Raw genomic sequence first — 27964 nt, 5'->3', positions numbered from 1 at the left:
ACCCAACTTAAAACAATTATTTGCTTTCTTTTTATTTATGTACACAAATAAATAAAACAAATTTCTCTTTTGGTAAATTTTTTTTTTGTTTTATTTTTGCTTGTTTGCTTGTCTATGGAACAGAATCCCACTGTGTTGCTTAGGCTGGTCTTGAATTCATAAGTATTCTTTCCTTAATTTCACTAGTTCTGGAATTTCAGGAATAGAATGTGATCCTTGGCCAAGATCACTTCTTCAAGCTGAAGAAATGAGATTCAGTTGCTTGTTGCTTCTGCAGAGTAGACAAAGAATACGTAGATTATAAATATATTTATTCCACAGAGAATTCATTCCCTCACTCATTCCTTATTGCCAACCATGTTCTTGCTAATCCCCCATTGACATCCACTTGGGTCTTTATGGTTTATAGAGGAGATAAAAAGATACACCTCAAGACAGAAATGATATAAACAGTAATAAATATATGGGCATAATCTAACTTACTTCAGTAACTGTCAAATCTTCTACCATTTATTGTTGCTTTTTGGGTATTTACCTTGTTTTTTCTATAACCTTTATCATTTGTTTGATTGTTTGAGGTGATAAAATGGAATCTAAATGTTTGGACATATAAAAAAAATGTGCCAGTAGTCAATAAACTAGGCCAATTAAGAGACCAACTTGAATACATCCAAGCATTCAGGTCTCTAAAAGGAAATATACTTACTGTTCTCAGTTGCCAGGAAAGAGGTAGAAATATCTCGTCAAGGTTGCCCGATCAATGGTGGGCATCTGGGAATGAATACTTGCCTTTTCAAATGATTGTTGCACCTAAAATCAAAATAATGATGTGTACTATATAAGTTTCAATATTCACAGAAAGCATGCTTCATTGCAGCACAGAAAACTATAAGGATGAAAAGAATTTAGGAGTTGTTGGGATGAGGCTAATATCGAAAGGACCCAGATGTAGCTGTCTCTTGTGAGACTATGCCGGGGCCTAGCAAACACAGAAGTGGATGCCCACAGTCAGCTAATGGATGGATCACAGGGCTCCCAATGGAGGAGCTAGAGAAAGTACCCAAGGAGCTAAAGGGATCTGCAACCCTATAGGTGGAACAACATTATGAACTAACCAGTACCCCGGAGCTCTTGACTCTAGCTGCATATGTATCAAAAGATGGCCTAGTCGGCCATCACTGGAAAGAGAGGCCCATTGGACACACAAACTTTATATGCCCCAGAACAGGGGAACGCCAGGGCCAAAAAGGGGGAGTGGGCGGGTAGGGGAGTGGGGGTGGGTGGGTATGGGGGACTTTTGGTATAGCATTGGAAATGTAAATGAGCTAAATACCTAATAAAAAATGGAAAAAAAAAAAAAAAGAAAGTCTAACTCAACATTACTACCTTACCCCATGTGCTCAAGTCACAGGGAGCACAAAGACCACTGAGGAGTCAATTCTGATGCAAACACACAAGGGTCTTGTCTTAGGGTTTTAGTGCTATGAACAGGCACCATGACCAAGACATGTCTTATAAATGACAACATTTAATTGGGGATGGCTTACAGGTTTAGAGGCTTAGTCTATTATCCTCAAGGCAGAAGCATGGCAACATCCAGGCAGGCATGATGTAGGAGGAGATGAAAGTTCTATATCTTGATACAAATGAAGCCAGGAACAGAATGAGCATTCTCTGGCAGCTAGGAGGAGAGTCTCCAAGCCCATCCCCAGAGTGACACACTTCCTGCAACTTGGCCACATCTTCTAATAGTGCCACTCCCTGAGCTGAGCATATGCAAACCATCAGATTCCACTGCCTGGACCCCCCATAGACTTGTTCAAACATGAGTTTATGGGGGCCATACCTAGACATAGCATAATGCAAAATACATTTAGTCTATCTTCAAAAGTCCCCATAGTCTATAGCAGTCTCAACAGTGTTAAAAGTCAAAAATTCAAGGTCTCTTCTGAGATTCAATCAATGACTTTACTACAATCCCCAAAGCAAAACAGGAAACCAGCTAGGCAAACTCCAAATTCTGAATCTTTATGTCTGATGTCAATATGGTCTTCAGATCTCCAACTCCCCCCCCACCCCCCCCCACACACCTTTTTTTTTTTTAAATCTTTGTTGATTGCAATAAACATCTTTCACCAGGGCAGTTACCACTCCCTATTTATAAGCTTTTCTTAGCAGACGGACCATGACTCCGGTATCTAGATCATCTTGGGGATTCCAAGGCAATTTCAGTGTTGCATCTTCTTGTTTTAATTCCTGGGATCCACATGTGATCTTCTGAGATCCTCCAAAGGGTTAGTTTCACTTCTCCAACTCTCCCCTCTATAGCACTGGAAGCTCAGCTTGATCCACTCCACTTATACTATTCTTGGTGATCATCCCATGGTACTGGCATCTCCAATATGCTGAGATCTTCCACTGCAACTAGGTTTCACCAATTGCCTCTTACAGGTTCACTTGTTGGTGCCAAACCTCAGCTTCTTTGTATGATCCCTTCAGTCCTGGGCTTTCAACTGCAACTGAGGCTGCACCTTCATGAATGGCCTTCCATGGCCTCTTACAGTGTCAAGCTTCAGCTATTCTTCATGATGCCTTTGGTCCTTCAAAACTAGTACCATCTGGGTGACTCTTACACATTACAAAGTACAGCTTCAGCAGGATATACAACCTTGGCTATCTCCAGAAGACAGCTTCTTTGTGCTCTCAGAAAACACTTCCCAGAAGATTTCAACTCAGTGATGTTGGTATCTTCTTAATCACTACAAATTTCTTAGCTCCAGCTAACCAGCATCAACTGTCCCAGTAGTCCCTTCTATTCTGGACTCTAAAGCCAGAGCCATGTAGACAAAGCTGCTGAGTTCTGCTGCTTGCCGAGGCTGGAACATGGCAGCTCTTATTCTATTACATTGTCTTTTCCTGTTTTCCAACTCTTTCACTGCCTAAATTTGGCAATCCTGGATCTTGCTTTGTAGATTGATCTTTAGTTTAGAGATCTGTATGATTGTCTCCTGGAATTAAAGGTGTGTATCACCATGCCTGGATCTAAATTCAGCTGGGTAAGTTCTTGCCTCAAAGTCCCACTCCCTTAATCTGCTATCTTCTAGAACACAGCAATCTGTTCCATTGCGCTTCCTGGTGCTGTTTAATACTCAAACCACATATTTAAAATTTTTCCTTTCTAAGTTTGCTACACTTCCTCAAAATGCTCTTAAGGAGACTTCACCAGTGAACAAAGTCTCTGCTGTGCCTCTCTGAGACTTCCTTTGCCAATGCAATTAATCTGAGCCTCTTCACCCTAGCCCCAGACAGACTACAGACAAGGGCAAAAAGTAGCCACATTCTTCACCAAAATATCATGAAAGAAGTCTCTAAGCCACATATTGAAATTTCTCACTGAAACTTCTTGGGCCAGGCCTGAACAATTCAAATTACTCTCATTAGCAAAATAACTACCATATTCCTACCAGGATAGCCCAGCTAAGTATTGCACTGTTTTCCCAATCCAAAGTTCCAAAATCCAATCTTCCAAACAAAAGCCTGGTCAGCCCTATCACAGCAGTGTCCCACTCCCTGATATCAACTTCTGTCTTAGTTAGGGTTTTACTGCTGTGAACAGACACCATGACCAAGGCAAATCTTATAAATGAAAATATTTAATTGGGGATGGCTTACAAGTTTAGAGGTTCAGTCCATTATCCTCAAGGCAGGAGATGGCAACATTCAGGCAGGTATGATGCAGGAGGAGCTGAGATTTCTATATCTTTATTCAGAGGAAGCCAGGAATAGACTGAGCATCCTCTGGCAGCTGGGAGAAGAGTCTCCAAGCCCACCCCCCAGAGTAACACACTTCCTGCAACTTGGCCACATCTTCTAATAGTGGCACTCCCTGAGTTGAGCATATGTAAACCAAAACAGGTCTCTTATTAAGAGATCTGGAGCAGAGGTTTTCAGACTCTCACTATCGCAGTGGGTCAGAGTGAGAGCCCTGAGTCTAGAGGTTTAAAGTTTTATTATGGTTACAGCAAGATTAGGGTATTTCCATGTAGGTCAGCAAGTTAATATTTTAAAAACTGCATTTCTGGCATAGTCTGCAGGAAGTGAACACCAGGGCAGAACCATTTGACAAACAGGATAATCAGGTTATTGACTCTCTGCAGCATGTCTTAGGTTATCTCTGTGTACCTTGATCCCCTATTGTATCCTGACTGTTGTTAAAGGAATGGGAATTGTCATAGGATGTTTGCTCAGGTGGACTTTGTGATTTTCTTTCTGGACTTGGAGTTTAACCCCAGTCTTGCACAAAATGGAGTTTCTTTGAAAACAGAGTTGGTTGAGCTTTATAAAATTACTCTATATAGAAGTGAGCATCATATCTAAGCTGAGATCCTCCAATCTTCATTCCCTTTCCCTTCTATTCACGAGAACTCAATTTGGAAGATGGCCTACTTTTAAGCCCCTGGCAAAATGAGCTTTCACTGAAGTAAATTAAAATCTCAGCTACTTCTTTTTCTTAATTTAATTTAATTTTTTACTTACTCACTTTATATCCTGCTCATTCCTCCCTTTATACCCTTCCACAATTTTTCCTTCATTCTCCCTTGCCTTCTCCTCTGAGAAGGTGGGGACCCTCATGGATATTCCTTCACTCTGGTACTTCAAGTCTCTGAGAGGCTAGATGCTTCCTCTACCACTGAGCCCAGGCAAGGCAGCCCAGGTAAAAGAAGATATCCCACATACAGGTCACAGCTTTGGGATAGCCCCTATTTCAGTTGTTCAGGACCCACATGAAGACCAAGCTGTACATCTGCTACATATGTGAGAGAGGCCTAGGTCCAGCCTAAGTATGTTTTATTTTTTTCCCTTGCACTAACCAATCACATCCTACTCACCATAGAAGGCTAACACAATACTTAAATTCTCCCAACTAAAATACGCAAGAGCCAGATGATTTTACCACAAAATTCGATTAGACTTCCAAAGAAGAGTTAATGTGGATACTTCTCGAATTATTCCACAAAAACAGAAGGAACATTGCCCTATCCATTTTACAGTGCCATAGTTACTTAGGATTGATCAAGGGTCTCCAATGGAGGGGTTAGAGAAAGGACTAAGGAGCTGAAGGGGTTTACAACCCTAAATGAATAACAACAATATCAACCAGAACCCCCAGAGCTCCCAAGGACTAAACCATCAACCTAGGAGTACACATGGAGAGATCCATGGCTCCAGCCACATATGTAGAAGAGAATGGCCTTGTCTGACATCTGGTAGATGAGATCCTTGGTCCTGTGAAGGCTGGATGTCCCAGTGTAGGAAAATGCAAGGGCAAGGAGCCAGGGTGGATGGGTAGGTGGGTAGGGGAACATCCTCATAGAAGCAGGGGTAGGGGGATGAATTAAGGGGATTTAAGGAGGGAAACCAGGAAAGGGGATACAATTGGAAATATAAATCAATAAAATATCCAATTAAAAAAATCAAGCAACATAAAGGCTGAACTAAAAAGGAGAATTACAGACTAGTTGCCCTATTGAACATAGGTCCAAAAATTCTCAACAAAAGTTTTACAAACAAAATCCCATAACATATCAAAACAATCATCCATCATGATCAAGTAGGCTTCATTTCAAGATGAATTGATAGTTCATTATATGTAAAATGATAAATGCAATCTACTACATAAACAAACTGAAAGATATAACCACAAGATTCTCCCTACATGATCATCTCATTAGGCACAAAAAAGACTTTGACAAAATCCAACACCACTTTATGATAAAAGTGTTAGAGAGATTAGGGATACAAGGAACACACATTAACACAATAAAGGCAGTTTACACCAAGCCCCTAGGAAACTCAACTTAAGTGGAAAAAAATAAAATACAATTCAACTAAAACCAGGAACAAGACAAGGTTGTCCACTCTCTCCTTGTCTATTGAATATAGTATTTCAAGTATTATCTAAAGCAATAACACAACTGAAAGAGACCAAAGAAATGCAAGCTGGAAAGGAATAAATCAAAATACCTTTATTTGCAAATGCTATGATCAGTGGCTTATTCCTATAGTTGATAAACCAGTGGCTTATTCCTATAGTTGATAAACACTTTTGGTAAAGCATCTAGATACAAAATTTCCTTATAAAAATTAGGAGCCCTCCTTGGTACAATGACAAATAGACTAAGAAAGAAATCAGAGAAACAAAACCTTTCACAATAGCCCCGAAACTATATCTTGGGCTAACTCTAAACTTTAAAAACATTAAAAGAATTTGAAGAAGTTATCAGAATGTAGAAAAATCTCCCATGTTCATGTGTAGGTAGGATTAATGTAGTTAAAATGGTCATCCAACAAAAGTAATCTACTTATTTAATGCATTTACAATAAAAATTCCAAAATATTGACCTTGAAAGGATAAATGGCACAAAGCTTGTTAACACACACACACACACACACACACACACACACACACACACACACCACAGGATAGTTAAAACAATCCTGAATAATAAAAGACCTTCCAGAGCTTAATTTGTATTTCAGAGGTATACTGATAAAAAAATGCATGGAATTGGTAGAAAAACTGACATGATTATCATTGGAATCTAATTAGAGGCCAAGATAGGATTTTACATACTTATAGACACCTGATATTTTACAAAGAAGCTAGAAATGCACATTGGATGAAAGATAGGATCTTCAACAAATGTTTGTCTAACTGGATGACTATGTGTAGAATAATCCAAATAGATCCATACTCATCACCCTGCACAAAACTCATCTCCAAAGAAATCAAAGACCTCAACATAATACTGTAGGTTACCCTGAACCTAAGAGAAGAGAAAGTAAAGGGCCAGCCTTGAACTGACGGGCCCAGGACTTTCTGAGCTGGACACCATTAGTGCAAGCAGTAAAGTTAACAGTTAAGAAATGGGAACTCATGAAAGTGGGAAGCTTCTCCATGGCAATGAACACTGTCATTGGGAGAAACCAGTAGCCTACAGAATGAAAAATGATTTTTATAAAGTCTTTTTTCTATATATCTAATCAAGGAGGGTTAGTATATAAAATATCCACATAATGTCCTGCCTATAACATATGCTAGTACATCATGACATACAGTTTGAGGACTAACCAACCAATAAGTAATTTGATTCAAGTCTTACTCCATGTAATGGGACCAATATCTGAAATTGAGACTAGATATGCCAGAGAAAGAGAGTAAAAATCAGTGCTACATTTTTCAAACCCCCAAACCAAACCAAACAACAGTTAACCCCACAAACAAACAAGCAAATCAATCAACAGCACAACAATAACAAAACAAAAAACAAACAAGACCCAAAAAGGCCCACCACCACCACTATCACCACCACCACCACCATCACCAAAATTCTACTACATTCTATTTATTTACTATTTTATTTGTTTTATCGTTTTTTGGAAGCCTGTTTGTTTTCTAATGAGTGATAGAAAAGAAATGGTACCAACTTGGAAGTGGGGGGAGGAAGCGGGAGAAGTAGAGCAAGGAGAAATCACAATCAGAGACCATTATCATGGAAATAATCTACTTTCAACTAAAAAATTAACTTCCTAAGTTTCTCACAAATACGTAATGCAGTTTATAATTTTGGATATATATCCACTTATCAGTGAGTACATGCCATGTGTGTTCTTTTGTGATTGGGTTAACTCATTCATGATGATATCCTCCAGATCCATCCATTTTCCTAAGAGTTTCATGAATCCATTGTTTTTAATAGCTGAGTAGTACTCCACTGTGTAAATGTACCACATTTTCTGTATCCACTCCTCTGTTGAGTAACATCTGGGTTCTATCCAGCTTCTGGCTACTATAAAGAAGGCTGCCCTGAATATAATGTAGCATGTGTCCTTATTACATGTTGGAGCATCTTCTGGGTATATGCCCAGGAGTGGTATTATTGGATCCTCTGGTAGTACTATGTCCAATTCTTTTCTTTTGTTCATGTTATTAATCTTCTTTCTTTCCAAAACTAATACTTCTTATGAGAGCGACCAGGATTTAGTCTGATAATTCATAAAATGCAAGATTATAATTTATATTTTCTAATATGTTTAAAGGTCCACTGTGATATATTGACATCTTTTTCTGAACTGTATTTTAAACATGTGAATGAAAAAATACCATTTTATTTTTCATGTCTAACTATATTGAAATGTGAAATGTGAAAGGTGAGTATAGTAAAGTCTTTGTGAAAATATAAATGAGCTGCAAAGCATTCACCTTCAGGAATATATCAAAGAGATGACAAGAGCAAGCATGTTTCCGGAAGCAGGAAATGAGTCTAGTGATGAAGTAAGAGCCTCCTGTTTTGTCTCGGTAGGACAAGTGATCTGTGAAGAGAGAAAGTGTCATATATTGCTTTATGGAGTTTTTTTTTTTTTTTTTTTTTTTTTTTTTTTTTTTTAGCAGAGCCTGGCAACATGCAGTGAAGGGAATTATAGATATGCCTCGTTTTGTACAGTAACCCACTTCCTACTGATAGATAACATTTATTATGTCTATAGATTATGTCATTGTGTTTTGTTGATTGGTTCTTTGCTTTTTTACTATATAATTAACAAAATACTATACAGAACCAATATTTGAGGTACAGAAGATGAATAAGTCATAGGGTCTGTTGTATTTACATGTATTACATTTGCATCACCAATAATAATACTGATCTGTAAAGTGTGATCAGTAGGTTAGATGTATAATGTTTTCATACAAAATATGCTCAGCAAGGAAAATACGTAAGACTGATATACTTTGAGAAGAAAGAGGTAAGTAGATGTCATACACTGTCCTGATGGTGTCTTACATATATTTTCAAATTCATTAAGTGTAGACATTAAACCTGTGCTGTTTGAGTTTATCAAGTTTGCCTTCACAAAATAGTTTTTTAAAACAAGCCATGAAAAATATACAAATTCAAAAAGTAGACATAAAGCACTTTAGGAAACACATACAGAGATCAAAAGCTCAGCAATATACCCCACCTTGAGACCTGTGAATGTGTTTTCTACAACTTCTTTAACAGGATACCCCATTCCTAGTGGACCATGTCATAAAATTGGTATATCTAGAATTTGGCAGGATGTTGGCCAAAATGACCTTGGGGCTGAATATTTGGGAAGAGGCTGATAATTCTTTGATCTATAACTTTTTATGTAAGAATGCTAAAATAATTTGATTAAAAGAAATGAATCAAATTAATCATGTATGTTAAAAGCTGTGAAGAGGATCCCCTGGATCCGTGGACTGGAATATATATATCTTTCACTATACAAATCCTTAACTATAGGAAAAGGCCAGTCTTGAAAGTTGTGTCTAGGAGTAGATGTACTCAAAACAAATATATGATTTAATTAATGTAAATTGTTACCCTCAAAATTTGTGTTAGACCATTGCTATATAAAGATGTCTTTTGACCTGCAAAGCTATATGGTTTAGAAAATACATACGTGGGGTTGTAGAGTAGAAGGCAATGAAGTCCTTCTCCACGTGGCTCAGCTTGACAGCATCAGCTTCCATATTCCTAGGTAGATCTACACCTCTGCACAACTGGGGTTTTGAAGACTCTCTGATCCACATTTCTCCAGAGTTCCCTGGGGGAAAAAAAGTGCAATCTAGCACTGATCACACTGAGTAAGATTTCCAGTTTCCTACCTCAGCCATTTTAAGAGCTCAGATCAGTTTCACATATATATACATACAAGCACTGTAAGTAGGAGCATATGCACGCGCGCGCATGCGCGCGCGCGCACACACACACACACACACACACACACACACACACACATACACACACACAGAGAGTGACAGAGACAGAGACAGAGCAGAGAGAATTTCTTTCCCTCTAGGATCATTGAGAAATGTTACATGATGAGAAAAAATAAAGGCAGAGTCATAAAGTTGTAAGGACGTGTTTACTAAAAGCAGCAGAGGAGTTTTATATCTGCATCATTTTATACCATTTGGTTATATAAAAGTTATTTCTACTTTAGTTACTTATAGGCCCATGGCTATATGAATTCAAAGTCATATAGGCCTATCTGCATCCTACAATTTGGATGTGAAAGCACACAACTATAATCTCAGCTCCCAAGAGACTAAGGTAGGAGATTACTGTAAGTTCCTGACAAGTTGGAAATATACAGTGAAACTCAGTAAAATAAAATATACAATAGACATATGTATACACCCATATGTATTGTTTTACTATTCATCATATCCAAATTATGACATCAGCATAGGTACCGATTAATAATTGAATGTATAAGAACAATGAGGTTAATATGGACAAGAAAGCATTATGCAATGAAAAGAGATCCAAATTTTATTATTTGAATGTAAATGGGTTAAACTTGGGGTCATCATGTTAAGCAAAATAAGCCAGATTGGGAAGACAATTTTAGATGATTTTACTTAAATCTAGTCTTAGATTAGTTTTCATCTTTTCATAGATTAAAAACTAAAGAGACACACAAAGGTGAAAGTGAAAATGTTTCAATAAAAGATATGGAGGAGCAAGAGAGGAATAGAGAAAGCAAAGGTTGGTAGGGTATAGACTGATCAAGTCAAGTATAAGTGTATAGAATATCATAATGAAGCACTTATTTTATATTACCTGTACAGGATAAAGTAAAAGACAGAATTACATCTGAGCACATTCAAGTATTGGATTTTTATATACTGGTTTATTCGTGCAGTGACTGCAGCAGGAATGTAACATAGTGTACTTTCACACATGGACACATTTCCCTTGACCATGCTGCTCTCATTTGCCTTGACTCCCTCTATCTCTTTTCACTCTCCCTTCTTGCTATATTCCCCAGCTCCACGACCTCAATTCCTTACTTACAAACACTCTTATATCTTCAGATCACATTTTTATACTTTTATTTAGTTTCCATGTATAAGAAACTGAAAAATAACATTGGACAGTCATCATTCTGTGATTGATTCATCTTGCTTAACATGAAGATATACAGTTCCATTTTTATTTTCCTTCAAATTTCAGGAAATTATTTTTTTTATGGTTTTATAGTACTTAATTATGCATAAAGACATTTTCTTTATCCAGGCATGTGTTGATGGTTTCATAGGCTAATTGTATAATTGGCTATGTCCTTAAAAAAACATGAGTGTGAGGGATATTTTGAATGGTAATCTTGGTGAGTAGTAAATGTATTATACAAACATTTTATATACTAGCCAAAAACTTAACAAATACATTGTGATATTTGGCCATTGGGCTGTGGGGTCTTCCACTGGAATCTACCATTCCTTTTCTCCCCAAAGCTGGAATTGTAAATGTATATTCTGTATATGTTTATTACAATATTCTGTAGATATTATTGATTCCCACTTGATTTACTATAACCCTGGTGTTTCATTGCTGACCTTATTTCTGTATGGTCCTATTTTCTGTTCATTAGTAAGAGTAGGGTACTGAACTCAGATACAACAATTGTATTGTCTCACTTTCAAACATAAATTTCAAAATGATAATACAAAAACCACAAGTATAGTAGAAAATAAAACCATTTTGCTCTAATATTTGTATACTTGTCTCAATTGACTTGGGGATTCTGGAAAAGTTCTTAATCACTTCTACTGGTAAAAGTTACATGAAAATCTTTCAACTAACCAGGCAAATTTTTGTAATGGCACATTTCCTATTAGATCCATTAATTTCTGAAAACTAAATAGAAATTAAGCCTAAAGTTAATTCTTCTAGACACAAAGCCCATGTGGCATTACCCTGCCAGCACCTGCATAGCCAGCAGCGTGGGAGTTCGTGGTTCCACCAAAGAACTTACCACCTCTGCAGGCCTGCACAATGATGACTTTGGGTTTGTCTCGTAGACCTGGACAGTGGCAATTGTTGAATATCTGATAGATGGTATCATACTGTAGCACATCTGGAGTTTTTTCACTGTGCATTGTTCCACAAATGCCATGCAGTGTGCCATGAGACATTAGCACCAGGAATGTGCTGTCTGATGTCTGGTGTTCTGAGAGTGCAGCAAAGTCTTTCATCTCTGACTCCATGCCCTGGAAAAATCGATGACTTCGTTAGTGGGATGACAGTTAGGATAAATCTTAACCTCCTCATTTCGGTAAAATCAACATTGGAAATTTACAAAAAAAATCTGATACTTTCCCTTTCTTCTTGCACCATGCAGTCTAGATGTAGCTTATGCACCACCTCTCAACTTGAAAGTCTCTCTGCTCACACCTTTTCAGAGCCCCTTGCTCTCAGTACATGCATTTCAGTATCTTCATTAACTTCACTAAGGTTTTCTGATGGTCTTATCTTTTATTGCACTCTACTTTCCAACTCCCATCCCTTTCCTTTAGCACCTATCAGTTTGAATGAATGTTCATTCAATTTTAGTTATGTAGATAAACACATACTCCATTCTTTGAAGTTTTTCTTATAGCTGATTGTCATTCTCTGTGCTACATTGTATAGCAAAATGTGGATTGCCTGCCTCCTATTCAGTGCTTGCTACATCATCATGTTCGGCCACTGAGTCTCAATTGCTCCTCTTTGGAATTAAAAATACTGCATAAACCCACACTGCCAGGCGCTTTTTTATGGTACATGAAATATTTGTAACTTTAAAAGGCACGGATTTCATTTACCTAATTTGACTATTTTGATCTTTCTTTCTTTCTTTCTTTCTTTCTTTCTTTCTTTCTTTCTTTCTTTCCTTCTTTCCTTCTTTCCTTCTTTCCTTCTTTCCTTCTTTCTTTCTTTCTTTCTTTCTTTCTTTCTTTCTTTCTTTCTTTCTTTCTTTCTTTCTTTCTTCTTCTTCTCTCTCTCTCTCTCTCTCTCTCTCTCTCTCTCTCTTTCTCTCTCTCTCTCTCTCTCACACACACACCCCTTCACTTGAGTTTCTCCTTAACATTATAATGCTCATCTGTGATTAAAACTCTTCGTGTTCCCAGTATAGGATGTTGCAGTGGCTCTTACCTCTGCTGTAAGCTCCTCTTTCACCACCACATCGTAGCCTAAGTCTTCAAGAAGGCCTTTCATACCAATGATGTCAAAGTTAGCCCCATACCTCAGTGAGAGATGTTTGAACTCTGTATTGCATATGATAAGAGCCTTTCGTGTACGGCCATTGGCCTCCTTTATTGGGTAAATCTGTTTAAATTAGACATACAATGAATTTGGCTTACTTGAGTTGTTTGAAAGCCTAATTGATTATCATAAGTATTGCTTCCTTAAGGTCTTATATAGCTTCATTCTCCCTCAAACTATAACTGAAAGATACTGTCTGTGTCCTTCTCAAGGGCTAAAGACAGAACAAGAATATAACTGGGATAGTTAACACATGTCTTAAAAAAAATCCAGGCTAATTACTACTCTCTTCCTTAGTACCTAGTCAAAGTTCCCTAGAATGTAAGGGATAGCTTAACTATAAAATCCAAAGATATCAGCTCATGTCAAGAAAATTATTAAAAAATTGCATCTACTACTATTATTGTGATACCAGTTTTGATATATCAATATTATATTCTATATACTGTAACAATAAACCTTCTTCAGTATTTGTGTTTTTTAAACCAGTATACAGATAACTATTAGTCAACTGTGTAGTTTTATAGATATTTTGATACCATGACTGCAGAAAAAATTTTCATAACTCATGAACAGGAGAGAAAAAATAAATAAAATAATTAACACCATGATTTTTTTCACTGCATTAAAAGAAAAATTGATCTTGCTTATAATCAAGATCATAATCTATAGCAGTTATATCACCATCTCTTGGGCTCAGAGATCTAAGAAATTGTCTTTAGTATGAACAATTGGTTTGGTGTCTCTATTTCAACAACAAAGGAGAGTACTTCTTGTGTCTTTTCTCTGCAAAGCCTTGTGAACTCTTCAGGGGAACAAAGCTTGAGAGTGTTCAATGATTCTTCTGGTTCCTCCATTTCCAGATTAGCTGTAAAATACATCATATGATGTAAATGTTTCAGTCTGATGTAGATCCCTCATTTGTTGGCTGGGCAGAATGGTCTTTAAGAAAACTAAGTGAAGATAGCACTTTGGTATATAACAATTACTATTGGTAATCAATAGCACAGGATATTGTACAACTAAGATGGCAGAAGGAGATGGTTGAGGTGAAAAGCAGAACAGCCCAACAATGAGACCCTGAGTTCTGGTAATTCTTGGGAGAACACCATTGTAATTTGGAATCAAACCTGACTTCCACTCTCGACAACTTTAAATTTCTGATGATTTTACTCTTGTTCATTTATTTCAATCCTCATTCTTGTTCATTTCAACTTTACCTTTACCAAATAATTTACTTACCAGAGTGTTATTTACTAAAAATTACTTTAATTGATATTCCAGTTTAGCTTCTCTAATATCATATAAAATAAAAGGAAAAACAAGGGCATAATTTTAGTAATACTCTTACTCTTCAGTGCAATGCATCACAGATTTTTGCCATTTTGGCATGCGTTACTATGCTCAAGTGGCTCCTAGCTACAGTCTTGGAGGGGAAGAAATTTGAAAACATAGGAATGTAGATAAATTTTTAATTTTTGATTCGTATAAACTGATAAGAAACCCTATTAATTGATATAACATGTAAGGAATTCCTGAAATTACTAAAAGTATTTTGAACACCTTCCTCCAATTCTGATCCTTATTGGATATAATATTTTTTTAGTTTAGTTTTATGCTTGAGATTCTTTCAGTTTGTGTGAATGCATCTAATTGGCTTAATGGAAGAAGACTGTTTAGTTTTACAGGTGTTCATTTCATTAAAAAAATGGAACATGTGCTCAGAAATATTAACTATGGAGGCAGTGTTCAGTGAGTATGTAGTCCAGAAAATTACCTTGGATGAGAGCCAGCATTTGGGAAGTTGTGTTCATGGCTTGACTATGTTTCTAACTTTGGAAAAACATGAGAGACAGTATTAGAAGGCACCCATTTTCCATAAGCTAAAACTGATGAGAGCCACAAAATTTATAAACTTTAGGATTAGTGTTCCATTTTATAATTGTCAGATGACTAGCTATTTCTCAAAATAGCTTGAACAAAGGACTTAGCTTTTTTACCACGTTGGATTCTGAGACCTACCTATGAAAGTCAACACACTTTCTAAAGTATTATCTATTTTGGAGAAAAGTGATAGTGACACAAAGATTAGCAGACCAAAGCAAGTGTTGGGCCTGAAAATCGAACAGATCATGAGCACCCTGAGCTGTTGTTCACAGTACATTCTGCTCTTACCTTCACCATGGTGGCTGCCTGGGTCCACACTGAAGAATGTCTGGAGAAGCATTTCACCTACTTTGCTGTGTTTCTTTTTCATGGCATCTACAAAAACCCAACGCTTGTCACTGCGTTCAGCATTGTTAAATTTTTGTTTATCTTCCTCCTTTAATTTCAGTACATTGCTTTGTACTAATTTTTCTAGGTACTCCGTAAGGACTTCTTTGCCCAGCTGTTCCAACACCTTAAGTGGTTTGTCAGGGTGTTTGTTTTCTGTCAGAGACAAAAGACTTGTTCAACTACAACAGGTAGAGCTTGGAATCAACTTAGTCTTTGTGAGCTAACAACTTTTCTAAAAAACAAGCTCTCTTTTCCCATTTACCAGGAAGCTACATGCCTATTTCATTGTACCTGGAGAAATGGGTTAACCTTGCAAGTTTGCAGCAGTCTATGCTTATTAGGGCATCACTATGCAGGCTTTTCAGTAGCTGCTTCTCTTTATTGTATAGCATTGGTCATTCATTGGTTTGATTTTTACCAATGTCTTGGTCAATTCTGAAGAGAATGTGTGTTTTTGGGGGAAGGCAAAGCTCTTGTCAAGACAGGAAATTGTTCTCACTAGTCTGTAGAGTCACTCCTTTGTATTTAGTTCAGTTAAAGCAGTATGCTTTTTATTCTAATTATATTAAACTTATATTGTACTCAGCTGTTTGTGCTTAATACATTAATTGATTTATTTTTAAACATTAATTATAAACAAATGCATCAAAATTTCTAATTATTTCATTTTGTTCATAAACAGAAATTAGAAATCAATATATTATAAATATTAATATTCTGGTATAGCAAAATTAAGAGTTATATATTACTCCTTAGCATGGATACATTTTTATAGGGTAGTAAAACAGAGATATCAAAGTACCATTTTTAATTTTAATTTTTAAAATAAGATTTGAGCATGAAGTATATATAAAGACAGAATATTTAAGTAATTCTCACTTAAGATTGCCATATTAATTACTTAGTGAAAATGTCAAAATAACTTTCACATGAAAATGGCATAGTAAAAGAATATTTAACTACATAGTAAACAAGGGCTTTGGCCCAGATCACAATGCTTATTTTCTTTATTGTTTTGTATTTTCTTTTCAGCATTTTCTGGGCATTTATTCTGCAAAAAGACACATAGGAATTATAATACATAAAAAAGTACCTAATATCAGTTAACTCAATAGGTATAACACTACTCTACACTTATGACTAAACGTGGAAGTACCCACCCACCCCCCAAAAAATAAACAATAAAAGACAACAAAACCACTGTGAGGTAAAATGTGTAGGTTGAGATTTTTGTTCATATTGATATACCGGACCTTCACAGTAAGCCTGTACAGTAATAATATTACTTATTTTATGATCTTCACAAATAAATATAATATTAGTTCATTAACAAGTTACTATAAAGTATATAAATTAAGATAATACATACTCTAGGGGAGTGGGACTTTTGGGATAGCATTGGAAATGTAAATAAGGAAAATACCTAATAAAAAATATTTTAAAAAAAGATAATACATACTCAACCATTTCATAGGCTCTATAACAATAAAAATTTGCTGATTTGCCATTGCACCAATTAATTTAGATGAATGTTTTTCCAAAAATGTCACACAAAAAAATCTTTGTGAAAAGAATATTAGTAAGACACCCTATACACAGAGAACTTAGCTATTAATTGATCAAATCATAAAAATACTATAAATTAAACAGAACATGTTAGCTCACATGTTAGAGACACTCTTTTATAACAGCATATGGTGTTCCATGTCTTTTGGTAAAGAGATACTTGGAAAGATACTAGTAATATGTTTCAGGACATAGAAAAGAGGAAAAACTGTGTTTAAAGTGTCTCTATTATATAGAAGAGATGAAGAGATGTTGGTCTTGGATGATAGTCTATAAATGTCATCTCACACTTTGATAATGTAAATAAAACTCAGGTTAGTGTTGAAGCATCTATTTGGCCTGAGCTTTGGTTCTCTGTTATAGTAATTTTTATATTCAAAAGAAGAAGAACAGTGCTGAATGGGTGATCAATAGTAGGGACTAAAGAGATTAAAATTATAAAAAAAATACATATATGTCTGTGGCGTGTAATTCGCCATGTTTAACATCATATTCGATGGTCACAAATAACCTAAATTTTACTATGACCAGAAAAAAAGTTACCCTCTATACTTTTGTTCCATAAAATATTGAGAATTCTAGAAATCAGAAAAAAATGGAAGCAGCTGATTCTAGAGAAACAGATTGGGTCTTATAAACAGGAACTTCAAGCATTTTACAAAAGCTATAGAAACTAATAGGTGTAATGATTTTCGCATCAGAATTCTCAAACTTGGAAAACTGAGACAGAAGGATGGCTACAGATATGAGGCAGACTTGGATATATAGGGAGAACCTGTTTCAACATTCTTACCACATAATAATAATAATAATAAATAACGAACTACTTATTCTACTAGTAGATTATATGACTTAAAAATTAGCTTTCTCCCTAGTGGGAAGAGAGGCCCCTTGGTCTAGCAAACTTTATATACCCCAGTAGAGTGGAACACCAGGGCCAAGAAGTGGGAGTGAGTGGGTAGGGGAACAAGGTGGGGGGAGAGTATAGGGGACTTTAGGGATAGCATTTGAAATGTAAATGAAGAAAATATCTAATAAAAATATCTTAAAAAAGGGAAGAAGGCCCTTTCAATTCATTTTTACAAAGCTTGCATCTTTCTTATGAGTTTGTGTATGTATACGTGTATTCTATGATATATAAATAAAATTAATAAAACTAACCCCCCACACAAAAAATAGCTTTCTCCAATGGACTCTCATTGGATATACAAACCACACTTAAGGTTCATCACATGCCCAGCTGTCAGTGTCCAATACAAAATAAATTCAAGTGTATATATTTTGACATTTTGTTCCATATTGCTTTTTTTAATATTACTTATATTTTGATTATATTATAGCTTTTAATTTTATTTTTATATTAGATTTACTTGTGTGCATATGTTTTTTTGCGCTTCTTTCTAGTTTTTTATTTTCTAGTTAGATTTATTTCGCTTGACATTTTGGGGGGAGGTTTTTTTTTTTTTTTTTTTTTGGTTTTTTTTTTTTTTGGTTTAGAAAGAGATAGAGAGGTTCACTCCAGTCTGCACCGGTCCTAGACCGCCTTGTGTGCAAACTCTGTGGACAGGCCCACAGTTACCAGAGGACTCTCCACACCCAGGTTCTTAGGATCATTGGTGAGTGAAATGCAACATCTGTTCCAAAAAAAATAGCGAGGGGCCTGTGCAAGCAGGAACAGGGACACAGGAAACCCATTAAAGAAGCTGTTTGGGTTCCCTCTAGTCAGCGCCAGCTCCAGACCACCTTGGGTGCAAAGTCAGCAGATGGTCCCACAGTCCCCAGAGAACTCTCCATGCTGCAGGAGACCTAGAACTTCCAGGATCCTAGGATCACTGGTGAGTGGAACTCAACATTGGTCCCAAAACAATCACGAGGGGCATGTGACAGCAGAAGCAAGGGCACAGGTGCCCCCTGACTGACCAGCGTATAGAGTTCCTTTTAGTTGGTGCTGGTCTACCTAGGTTTTGAACACAGCAGACAACCCCATTGTACCCAGAGGAGTTAACACTTCCAGGCACTGTAATATGACAAGGGTCTTAGGATTCCAGGATCCCAGGAGCTTGGTCACACCAGGAACTCAGGGTCTCAGAGGAAGCTTGACTGCTAAGAACTCTGACACACCCAGAATCTCAGGTTCACAGGATCCCAGAATCACAGGATCCCAGAGAAAGCTGGACTCTGAGGTGTTTGGAATCAACCTGGATTATAGGAAGGACAGGCTCCAATCAGATATATTGAGGGCAGCAAGCATTTGAGATAATCAGATGGTAGGAGGCAAGCATCAGAACAGAAGCAACAGAAACCAAGGTTACTTTGTATCATCAGAACCAAACTCTCCCACCATAGCAATTCCTGGATATACCATCACACCAGAAAAGCAAGATATGGATCTAAAGTCACTTCTCATGATGGCGATGGATGACTATAAGAAGGAAATAAATAACTCCCTTAAAGAAATACAGGAGAACACATCCAATCAGGTGAAAGAATTTAACAAAACCATCCAGGATCTAAAAATGGAAGTAAAACAATAAAGAAATCACAAAGGGAGACCACTCTCGAAAACCTAGGAAAGAAGTCAGGAGACATTGATGCAAGCATAACCAACAGAATACAAGAGATAGAAGAGTGAATTTCAGGTACAGAAGATACCATAAAAAGCATTGACACTACAATCACCGAAAATGCTAAATGCAAAAAGATCCTAACCCCAAACATCTAGAAAACCCAAGACACAACGAAAAGACCAAGCATAAGGATAATAGGCATAGACAAGAAGGAAGATTTTCAACTTAAAGGGACAGTAAATATCTTCAACAAAATTACAGAAGAAAACTTCCTTCAGAAGTTATGAAACAAATGAATTGAACAGGTATCTACACAACATTTTATCCTAAAACAAAAGGATATACCTTCTACTCAGGACCTCATGGTACCTTCTCCAAAATTTACCATACAATCAGTCGCCAAACAGGCATCAGCAGATATAAAAATATCGAAATAATCCCATGCACCCTATCAGATCACTGAGAACTATAACAACATTGGTAATAGAAAACCCACATACACATTAAAGCTGAACAACACTACTCAAGGATAGCTCAGTCAAGGAAGAAATAAAGTAATAAATTAAAGACTTTTTAGAGTTTAATGAAAAAGAAGACAAAACATATCCAAACTTAGGGGACAAAATGAAAGCAGTCCTAAGAGGAAAACTCATAGCCCTGAGTGCCTCCAAAGAGAAACTAGAGAGAGCATACACTAGCAGCTTGACAGAACACCTAAAATCTCTAGAACAAAAGAAAGTAATTTCACCAAAGAGGAGTAGATGGCAGGAAATAATCAAACTTAGGACTGAAATCAACCAAGTGGAAACCAAAAGAACTATACAAAAATCAACCAAACCAGGAGCTGGTTTTTGAGAAAATCAACAAGATAGATAAATCCTTAGCCAGACTAACTAGAGGGCACAGGAACAGTATCCAAATTAACAAAATCAGAAATGAAAAGGGAGAGAGAAAACAGAATCTGAGGAAAAAAAAAATCAAATCGTACTGGAAAAAACTATACTGTACAAAACTGGAAAACCTGAATGAAATGGACAATTGTCTAGTCAGATAACAGGTACCAAAGTTAAATCAGGATCAAGTTAACGATCTAAACAGTCCCATATCCCCTAAAGAAATAGAAGCAGTCATTAATAGTCTCCCAAACATAAAAAGTCCAGGACCAGATGGGTTTAGTGCAGAGTTCTATCAGACCTTCAAAGAAGACCTAATTCCAATACTCCTCAAGCTATTCCACAAAATAGAAACAGAAGATACTCTACCCAATTCATTCTATGAAGCCACAATTACTCTGATACATAAACAACACAAAGATCCAAAAAAGAAAGAGAACTTCAGACCAATTTCCCTTATGAATATCGATGCAAAAATACTCAATAAAATTCTCACTAACCGAATCCAAGAACACATCAAAACAATCATCCATCATGACCAAGTAGGCTTCATCCCAGGGATGCAGGAATGGTTTAATATACGGAAATCCATCAACGTAATCACTATGTAAACAAACTCAAAGGCAAAAGTCACATGATCATCTCATTAGATGCTGAGAAGGCATTTGACAAAATCCAACACCCCTTCATGATAAAAGTTTTGCAAAGATCAAGAATTCAAGGCCCATAACTAAACATAATAAAAGCAATCTACAGCAAACCAGTAACCAACATCAAATTAAATGGAGAGAAACTCGAAGTAATCCCACTAAAATCAGGGACTAGACAAGGATGCCCACTTTCTTCCTACCTATCCAATATAGTACTTGAAGTTCTAACCAGAGCAATTCGACAACAAAAGGACATCAAGGGGATACAAATTGGAAAGGAAGAAGTCAAAATATCACTATTTGCAGGTGATATGATAGTAGATATAAGTGACCCCCAAAAATTCCAACAGAGAACTCCTAAACCTGATAAACAGCTTCAGTGAAGTAGCTGGATATAAAATTACCTCAAATGAACCAATGGCCTTTCTCTACACAAAGGATAAACGGTCTGAGAAAGAAATTAGGGAAACAAGAACCTTCATAATAGTCACAAATAATATAAAATACCTTGGTGTGACTCTAACCAAGGATGTGAAAGATCTGTATGATAAGAACTTCAAGTCTCTGAAGAAAGAAATTGAAGAAGATCTCAGAAGATGGAAAGATCTCCCATGCTCATGGATCAGCAGGATTAATATAGTAAAAATGGCTATCCCGCTGAAAGTCATCTATAGATTAAATGCAATCCCCATCAAAATTCCAACTAAATTCTTCACCGAATTAAAAAGGGCAATCTTTAAATTCATCTGGAATAACAAAAAAACCTAGAATAGCAAAACTTTTCTCAACAATGAAACAACCTCTGGTGGAATCACCATGCCTGACTTCAAGGTGTGCTATAGAGCAACTGTGATAAAAACTGCATGTTACTGGCACAATGACAGACAGGTAGATCTATGGAACAGAATTGAAGACCCAGAAGTGAACCCACACACCTATGGTCACTTGAGCTTTGACAAAGGAGCTAAAACCATCCAGTGGAAAGAAGACAACATCTTCAACGAGTGGTGCTGGCTTAACTGGGGTAAAATGTGAATTGATCCATTCTTATCTCCCTGTACAAAGCTCAGGTCTAAGTGGATCAAGGAACTCCACATAAAACCAGAGACACTGAAACTTATAGAGGAGGAAGCATGGAAGAGCCTCGAAGATATGGGCACAGGGGAAAGATTCCTGAACAGAACAGCAATGGCTTGTGCTGTAAGATCAAGAATTGACAAATGGGACCTCATAAAATTGCAAAGCTTCTGATAATAAGAATAGAAGGCAACCAACAGATTGAGAAAAAAAATCTTTACCCATCCTAAATCATACCTGGGGCTAATATCCAATATATATAAAGAACTCAAGATGTTCGAATCCAGAAAACTGAACAACTCTATTAAAAAATGGGGTACAGAGCTAAACAAAGAATTCTCAACTGAGGAATACCAATGGGCTAAGAAGCACCTAAAAAATTATTCAACATCCTTAGGCATCAGAGAAATGCAAATCAAAACAACCCTGAGACCCCCCCTCACACCTGTCAAAATGGCTAAGATCAAAAAATCAGGTGAAAGGATATGCTGGGGAGGTTTTGGAGAAAGAGGAAAAGTCCTACAAGCTGGTACAACCATCTTGAAATCAGAATGGCAGTTCCTCAGAAAATTGGACATAGTATTACCAGAAGATCTAGCAATTCCTCTCCTGGGCATATACCCAGAAGATGTTCCAACTGGTAATAAGGAAACATGCTCCACTACGTTCATAGCAGCCCTATTTATAATAGCCAGAAGCTGGGAAGAACCCAGATGTCCCTCAACAGAGGAATGGATACAGAAAATGTGGTACATTTACTCAATGGAGTACTACTCAGATATTAAATACAATGAATTTATAAAATTCTTATACAAATTAATGGAACTGGAGGATATCATCTCTAGTGAGGCAACCCAATCACAAAAGAACACACATCATATACACTCACTGATACGTGTATATTAGCCCAGAAGCTCAGAATCCTTCTTAGAAGGGGGAACAACATACCCATGGAAGAAGTCACAGAGACAAAGTTTGGAGCAGAGACTGAGTGAACGACCATCCAGGGACTGCCCCACTTGGGGATCCACTCCATAAACAACCACCAAACCCAGACACTATGCAGATACCAACAACAGCCTGCTGACAGGAGCCTCATGTAGCTGTCTCCTGAGGGGCTCTGCCAGTGCCTGGTAAATACAGCAGTGGATGCTCACAATCATCCATTGGACAGAGCGCAAGGTCTCCAATGAGTGAGCTAGAAAATGTCTAGGAGCTGAAGGGGTCTGAAGCCCCATTGGAGGAACATCAAAATAACTAACCCGTACCCCTAGAGCTCCTTGGAACTAAACCACCAATCAAAGAAAACACATGGTGGAACTTGTGGCTCTAGCTGTATATGTACCTGAGGATAGCCTAGCTGATTATCAATGGTAGGAGAGGACCTTGGTCCTAGGAAGATTCTATGCCCCAGTATAGGGGATTGCCAGGACAGGGAATGGGAGTGGGTGGGTTGAGGAGCAGGGGTGGGGGATGAGGGGTCAGGGGATTTTCAGAGGGAAACTAGGAAAGAGGGTAACATTTGAAATGTAAATAAAGAAAAAATCTAATAAAATAGAAAGAGGTAGAGAGATAGTTCGAGAAAGAGAGAAAAGAGAGACAGAGAGAGAGAGACAAAAAGTGAGAGAAGATGAGCATGGAGTTGAGTAGGTGGTTAAGTAGAGATTGAAGCAATGGAAACATTGATTAGAAAATATTGTATGAAATCTTTTCAATAAAATTACAAAAATATTCAACATAGAAATGCTACCTGTTCTATGGTATTAAGTGTCTGAAAAGTAACTAAAAAATAAATTCCACTAAAAGTACCTACAAAAAAATTGCACAAGAATGAATTTGGCCAAGAAAGTGAAAGATGTATACCATTAAAACTAATCCATATTAGAAAAGAAATGAAATATTATGTATAAATAGAATGATACCCTGTGTTTGTTGAACAGAAGTATTTAAAACAAACTATAATTTCAATGAAATCTCTATCAACATTCAAGCTTCATTTTAATAAAAGTTGTAAGAAAACTTAAAATTCACTCCATACCACATTGTAAAACTTGAAATAAATATATGTATAACAGAAATTATTATAAAAAAGAGGCTATGAGTTTGAGAGAAAACAAGAAGATTTAGATCATGAGGAAGGGTAAGGAAGCAAAGATGGATATACTAGATTGTAGGGAGAAAAAGAAATTGAAAAATGACAAAATTTTGTTATAATCACAAATCAACCTTTAAACATGAAGGCAAAACAGATTATGTAACTACAAGGCTAAAATAATCAAAGTGGAGTGAGGCCGACAGAGAAGCAAACATGAAATCCCACATGATAGAGTGGAATTACTTTTCAATCAAAACACTGTAAACCTGCCATCTTTAAAGATTGCCTCTTTAATAAATACTATTATGGATATATTTGTAGAAAATGAAATTAGTTCTATATCTCAGATCAAACAAAAAGTACCTCAATAATTAAAGTTTAGACCAGTAATTATTTAACACCAGAAAAACACAGAGAGAATTTCCATTTACATTACTCTGTGTAATGATTTTTACCCTAATGACCTTAAAGCAGGTAAGAATATTTAATATAAATCAATGTAAACAACAAATAAATGAGCAAATTCAAAGCAACAGTTGTCCATGGCCCTGGTGCTGCCTGTATTTTGATGTTACTTCTGCTTTCCCAGAAGGGGTTTTATGGAATAGGAATGAATCATTTACTCATGTGACTTCTTGTAAATGTTTCCCCAATGAAAAAAGGGAATTCCTGGGTGGATGGAGGAAAAGAGGAAGCAGGAGAGAGATCAGGGATAGGAGAGGACAAGATATAACTGCTAAAGTCTCCCGGTTTCTATGGCAGATCTGCCAGGGTTCACCACCAGAGGACTTAGATTTAACATGGCTTACAAGATTAGGATTCTAACTGTACCCAGTGATTGAATTACCATTGTTTCTGAACTAAATTTGTATGCTGTTTTCCTTCATGGTTCAACGAGTGTGGGTTTGCCAGATGTGCACCATAAAAGGCCGTGGAGATTTTGAAGCATGGGGCTGGCATGATAATGACCTGCAAGTGGAAACTTAGAGAGGTGGGTGGAGACATTTTGGAGCTATGAATCAGAGTCTCCATGAGATAAGAACAGGTCGGCCACTGCCCACCAGTTCATGGCCAGCCCACCTGGGCAGAGAGTAGCTGGGTATAGTATGGGAGGATGCCATTCTTTTTGAATATTCCTCACAACAAGCAACCCAGCTGGAACCAAAGGAAACAATGAAAGAACACACAGCTTGTAGAATTGAAGAACAGATTTGCAATCTGAGAAGCTAATACCTTGATTATGTAAGAGAGGCAACCTATTAATAGCCTTAATAGCAAGAAAACCGAGTAAGAACATAGAGACAGGAACTGAACAGACAAATTCACAGAAAAACACAGGTAGCCAATATATATGTACAAAGAAACACAAAAACAGTAATTTGAATAATCAGGAAATGAATATTAAAGCCACAGTAAGATATCATCTGATGTCTAAGAGAATGAGCATAATTATAATGCCATAAGTTTATATAGTCAATATGAAAATCAATATGGTGGTTTCTCAGAAAATTGGGAATTGATCTACCTAATATCTAGCTGTATGACTCTTGAGGATAAACCTATAGAACTTTCCATCTTATCATAGGGACACTTGCTCAACTATGCTCATAGCAGCTTTATACATAACAGTCAGAAACTGGAAACAACCTTGATGTCCCTGAACTAAAGAATGGATACAGAAAATATTGTGTATATACACAATGAAGCATTTCTCAGCAGTTAAAAAATGGTAACATCATGAAATTTGCATAAAAATGGATGGAACTGGAAATTATCATCCTGAATGAGGCTACTCAGACCCAGAAAGACAAACATGGTATGTATTCACTTATAAGTGGATATTGCATGTCTAGTAAAAGATAATTAAGCTACAACCCACAAACCCAGAGAGAATAAGTAACAAGGAGGACCCTAGAGAGGATGCATTGATCTCCTTGGGAAGGGGATATAGATTTTGCAAGTGGACTAGGGGAGGGTGGCAATGGGTATATGGCAATGGGCAATGGGATTAGGTATAGGGCTAGAATAACGGAGGGTGGGGGTACAGGAAGAAATTATTGGATTTAAAGGGTATTTAGGCAGGGGTGATGTGGAAATCTAGTGTAGTGGAAATTTCCTGGAATCTATGAGTTAAGACTACCCTAGTGAGGACTCCTAGTGATGAAGTATATAGAACATAAACAAGGTAGGTTTGGCATACTAAACAAGAAATATTGCACATTGAAGATATCAAATTGAGGTGTGATTATCTTTCCCCTGAGTCAGCAATTTTTATTAAACATCTCATTTTAAATTCTAATTTTTTAGTTTTGGGAATATCATTTTGAACATCAATCTCTGTACACTAAAGTATATAGGGCAGAGGTAAAAATAGTTATTCAAACAAACAAAGTACAAGACACTATAATCATTTAAATGACTGATGTATGTTCAAGAAAACATCATGTTTTAAAACTTTCATCCATTAAAAGACAGTGTCCCAGAGAAGATAGTGTGTAGAGCTAGTATCTGTTCTGGCAAGGTTGAAAGTTTCTTGAAAGTATCTGGTATAGACAGCAAGGTGGAGGGGCTGGGTGTTAGAAACAGGTTACTTTGGTCAAATGTGGGCAACAGCAGCAGAAAAGGCAATGATCAGACGCTTGTCGTTTTTAAAAGACTTTTGCAGAGAGATAAGGTAAAGTCGGTGTCTTGCATGTGAGAACAAGTTTACTCTGCCCAAAGGACATTGGACCTAAGCTGACAAATACAACTTTTTTGTTCATCCTCACGTACACATTTTAAGAATAAAGCTAAAAATATTATAAGATGCATTTGAACACTTGCTACCAAAATACCAAGTGATTTCTCAGTCCTGTGCCTTTTCAGCTTCTGAGTGTAAGAAGGGTATATGATTTGAAAGGAATGTTAAGGATAGAACAGAAGGCTAAGACCTGGAAAGGAAGACATGAGTCAAAACATTGTGACAGGAGTCCATGAATGAGTTACAACAGTGGTGATTTTAGCAGACGCAGAGATCTAGCAAGAAAAATGGAATCATTTAAAATGGAAGAAGAGAGTAACTCTATGCTTGGGAAATAGGTGGTGACTTCAAATATGTGCCAATCAGCATCTCAGAAAAATGTAACAGTCCTAGAGCTCATTACAGACTTCTAGAGTCCTAGAGCTCATTACAGACTTCTAGAGTCCTAGAGCTCATTACAGACTTCTAGAGTTCTAGAGCTCATTACAGACTTCTAGAGTCCTAGAGCTCATTACAGACTTCTAGAGTCCTAGAGCTCATTACAGACTTCTAGAGTCCTAGAGCTCATACAGACTTCTAGAGTTCTAGAGCTCATTACAGACTTCTAGAGTCCTAGAGCTCATACAGACTTCTAGAGTTGTTTTAATGTGTTATTCTGGCTTTACCCTCCTCTTTGATTTCCAAAAAGGAAACTGAGAGATGAAGTTCTTTGTGGCTCAAAGCTACATATATCTCAGCATGTCCACACTCCCAATAAACAGTCCTTTCCGGCAGTACAGTAATCAGGCTTTTATGCCACTGCTCTGCTCTGTCACCACTATTTTTTTTTTTTAATTCTCTGCTTTCGCAAAGTCTAAATTCTAGGACTCAAGTCAAAGCCCCTATTCAGGAAGAGCCCCCAGACTCACCAGCCATGAGAAAAAGCCTCAGTTCTTTCGCACCGTGAAGACAGCTTGACAGAGTAAAATGAAAGTTACTGGG

The 27964-nt window shown here is 36.9% G+C and overlaps 1 protein-coding gene across 8 annotated transcripts; it reads right to left on the bottom strand.

Annotated features, from left to right (window-relative positions):
* Positions 1-14: 14 nt before the first annotated feature.
* On the bottom strand, positions 15-27957 carry Casp4 (caspase 4, apoptosis-related cysteine peptidase). Of its 8 annotated transcripts, none has more exons than NM_007609.3 (9): positions 27892-27957; positions 15294-15548; positions 13889-13986; positions 13008-13181; positions 11848-12082; positions 9487-9630; positions 8264-8373; positions 707-810; positions 15-271 (listed from the first exon to the last, which is right to left on the bottom strand). In NM_007609.3, the coding sequence occupies exons 1-8, from the start codon at positions 27896-27898 to the stop codon at positions 712-714; spliced, it is 1122 nt and encodes a 373-aa protein (NP_031635.2). In that variant the 5' UTR covers positions 27899-27957; the 3' UTR covers positions 15-271; positions 707-711. The 8 variants fall into 8 exon arrangements, with proteins under 8 accessions (NP_031635.2, XP_006509902.1, NP_001366249.1 ...); NM_001379320.1 differs by having other exon boundaries at positions 68-271; positions 11851-12082; positions 27892-27946; NM_001379323.1 differs by having other exon boundaries at positions 68-271; positions 15281-15380; positions 27892-27946.
* Between the last annotated feature and the right edge of the window lie 7 nt (positions 27958-27964).

The sequence above is a fragment of the Mus musculus genome, chromosome 9 (assembly GCF_000001635.26).
Source record: "Mus musculus strain C57BL/6J chromosome 9, GRCm38.p6 C57BL/6J".
NCBI lineage: Eukaryota > Metazoa > Chordata > Mammalia > Rodentia > Muridae > Mus > Mus musculus.
Note: the sequence above shows the minus strand (reverse complement) of the source record. Positions and strands in the feature narration are given on the sequence as shown.